Source organism: Lates calcarifer, unplaced genomic scaffold (genome assembly GCF_001640805.2).
Source record: "Lates calcarifer isolate ASB-BC8 unplaced genomic scaffold, TLL_Latcal_v3 _unitig_4596_quiver_3585, whole genome shotgun sequence".
Lineage (NCBI taxonomy): Eukaryota > Metazoa > Chordata > Actinopteri > Centropomidae > Lates > Lates calcarifer.
In genome coordinates this window covers 1-3,045 of record NW_026116997.1, presented here as the reverse complement: position 1 = coordinate 3,045, position 3,045 = coordinate 1, and the positions used below count along the sequence as shown (strand labels likewise).

The 3,045-nt window shown below is 45.2% G+C and overlaps 1 protein-coding gene across 1 annotated transcript; it reads left to right on the top strand.

Moving 5' to 3' along the window:
* Positions 1-372: 372 nt before the first annotated feature.
* chsy3 (chondroitin sulfate synthase 3) lies at positions 373-1,816 on the top strand (the record flags this gene model as incomplete). Its single annotated transcript, XM_051068468.1, is given in 4 exon segments — positions 373-590; positions 678-1,011; positions 1,534-1,578; positions 1,581-1,816. Coding segments are annotated over 4 exon segments (765 nt in total), but the record flags the coding sequence as incomplete, so codon positions are not given.
* Between the last annotated feature and the right edge of the window lie 1,229 nt (positions 1,817-3,045).

The following is a 3,045-nucleotide window of genomic DNA, read 5'->3' as shown; positions in this document are numbered from 1 at the left end:
GACGTAAAGTTTAGTGACATCACTGACGTGTTAGTCAGATTGCTGGAAAAGCTAAATCCCCATGAAGCACCGTGTTACGACCAGACAGTAAAACTGGGAATAAATCAAAGTAATAGGGTCCGGACATGTGAAGGATGCAGTCCGGCTTTAAGTCGAACTGGGACTTTACTGTATACTGGGGAGGGGGCCGTGAGATCCAGTTTCAGATGGGACAGGCGAGCCTTGAGGATGGGGCTGACCACTCTGACCAGGATAAACGTGTATTTTTAGCGCTGTGCATCCCGCTGTCAGAGGTGGAGGGTGTGTGTTTACGCATCAGGTAGAACACCATAGGCCCTACTAACCCGCTACAGAGGTGGTGGATGCCCATACACGTCAGCACCTCCTCACACAACGGCAGCATTCATGTGTTTACCTCAGCTCTGAGCAGGGCAAAAGCAATGGCTCTGAAATCGCGGAGACCGTGGACGACAATGATTTTCGGCGTCTTTCTCGGATTCACCGCGTCCTCTTGGCTCATCGTACCTCAGGTTCTGGAGAGTACACGGAAAAATCCCTGGTGTGTTTGTACTACAGTGACTCCTCCATTGGTAGAAGTCCGACATCCACGAGGACACTGCGGTTGTCAAAGACCGGGACAACCCGCATTTCAGTCGGGAGGAGGACGGGATATTTAGCGCGGGAACAGTAGCGGAGAAACCGGGAGACCCGTAAGTAGACCAAGGCATTTCCTCTATGTCGGCGTTATGACGGCGAAAAAATACTTGAGGTCTCGCACCGTTGCTGCATACAAGACCTGGGCGAGCTCCATACCCGGGAAAGTGGAGTTCTTCTCGAGCGCTGGGTCCGGTACGGTCCTCTCGCCCGTCCCAGTCCCAGTGGTTTCGCTGGCAGGTGTGGACTCCTACCCGCCACAGAAGAAGTCATTCATGATGCTGAAGTACATCCACGACCACTACCTGGATAAATACGAGTGGTTCATGCGGGCAGACGACGATGTTTATATAAGAGGTGATTCTTATATGAGTATATATAAGTGAGGCTGCAGAGAAAGTATGTTTTATGTTTACCTCTCTTTGTATGATGATTTAAGAGCTACTCTTGTCAGTGAAATTTCCCTCATTTATTCTGATGAGTTCTTTGGGGGAATTATAAGAAACTTGAGCTGTACTGTAGGAAGCATTTGTTGAGCCTAGGAGAAAAGATAAAGTTATTTTGTTTGTGTGTGTTGTGTTTGTGTTTGTGTTTGTGTGACTAATATTTCACCACTGCAATAATATTTTTGGTGTCATATTGTAAACATTCATGTAGGCTGCACATTTGTATGTGCATGACACAAATATATAAAAACAAATAACATAAAAACAACATGATAGTTTTGTTAGTTCTACTTGTATTCATGTTTACACTGACCAAAGTAGTCAGTCAAAAAAAAAAAAAGCTTTAATTTTCCTGTTGTTTCAAACTGTATCCAGCAAGGATGACTGTATATAGAAAAAGCCATCTATTTTCTCCCACTTCACCCTCTTCCAGGTGAGAAGCTGGAGCTGTTCCTGCGGTCACTGAACAGCAGTAAGCCCTTTACCTTGGCCAGACGGGCTTGGGCATGGCTGAGGAGTTGGGCAGATTGGCCCTAGAGCCTGGAGAGAACTTCTGCATGGGAGGCCCTGGATGATCTTCAGTAGAGAGGTGCTAACGCAGAATGGTCCCTCACATCAGTACCTGCCTGAGAGAGATGTATACCACCCATGAAGATGTGGAAGTGGGCCGTTGTGTGCGACGTTTTGGAGGAACACAGTGCGTGTGGTCTTATGAGGTAAGGATTGAGTTAATCTGCTTAGTGTTCATCCTGTGAAATCATGATGACAGTAGGTAAATGTGATCAGCTCTGTGGAAATTCAGTTGTGAATTATGAAGTTTTTTATAATTTCCGAAATAACTACTATAGTGGTAAAAAAAAAAAAAAAAAAGTCAGCAAAAGCCGTTGAATAACCTGGTTTTGCATTAACTGGTCATAAAACGTGACCTGATCTTCATCTAAGTCACAACTACAGACAAACACAATGTTTAAGACTACCTCATATGGGCGGCACATGGGAGGTGGATTGAACACCCAGTGTCATCCTGTGTACTTAAGTACTCGTTGACATTATCAAAGTCCAAACTTGTGCAGTCCATCCCAAGCTCTCAAGAAGCACAGACAAAATTTGTACTGCAGTCTGACCTTATCTGCTTGGCAAGACCTCTGACTCTGACTCATCGCCTCGATCACCTCAATATGCACTGCTCTAAAGCACATACAAGAAAACATCACAGCCTATCTTTTAGAGTTGGAGTAGTCCTCGTACACTGCCACCCCTGACACTTGTCTTGAACAGAGAAAGAGTGGGCTATACAGATTACCGCCACTGTAAGTATTGAACTTGGACAAGTGTTCAAGTGTGGAGAGTGCATATGCTCTGGAACATGTGTCAGATTGGTTGTTACCTGGTCATAGGTGTCTTGTGATTTAAATGGGTGCAAGACTGCATCTTGCAGAAAAGCTGGGCCCATGAACCATATCATGCTGCTTAGAAGGGCTGGTGACACTGATCTTGATCCAATGTCAGCTGGATTTGTGTCTGAATGCACATACTTCCACTGGTTCCACTGATTGCCAGATACGTTGAACCCTTTTGTGCACGTAGACATAAAATCTGACCGATTGTAGATGTATCAGAGCACTTCCCTAACTTCCCTATATATATGAAAATCATCCATCTCTTCGACAATCAGCTCAATGATCCACGGCAAGTACAGCTGCGCACAGTTCCAATGGTTATGCCATGCCTTCCTCTGTGCGAAAGGACTTTAGACCATCATCCACATAAAACTCACCGTCAATAAATCTTGTTGCATCATTCACATAGTCTGCCTCTGCTTCTTTAGCTGCTCTCCATAATCCACACACAGCCACAGTGCAGGTGGGACTGTTGCCAAATAGGTGAACTTGCATTCTGTCCTCAATTACATGAGATGTAAGAACATTGTTCCTGTACCACAGAA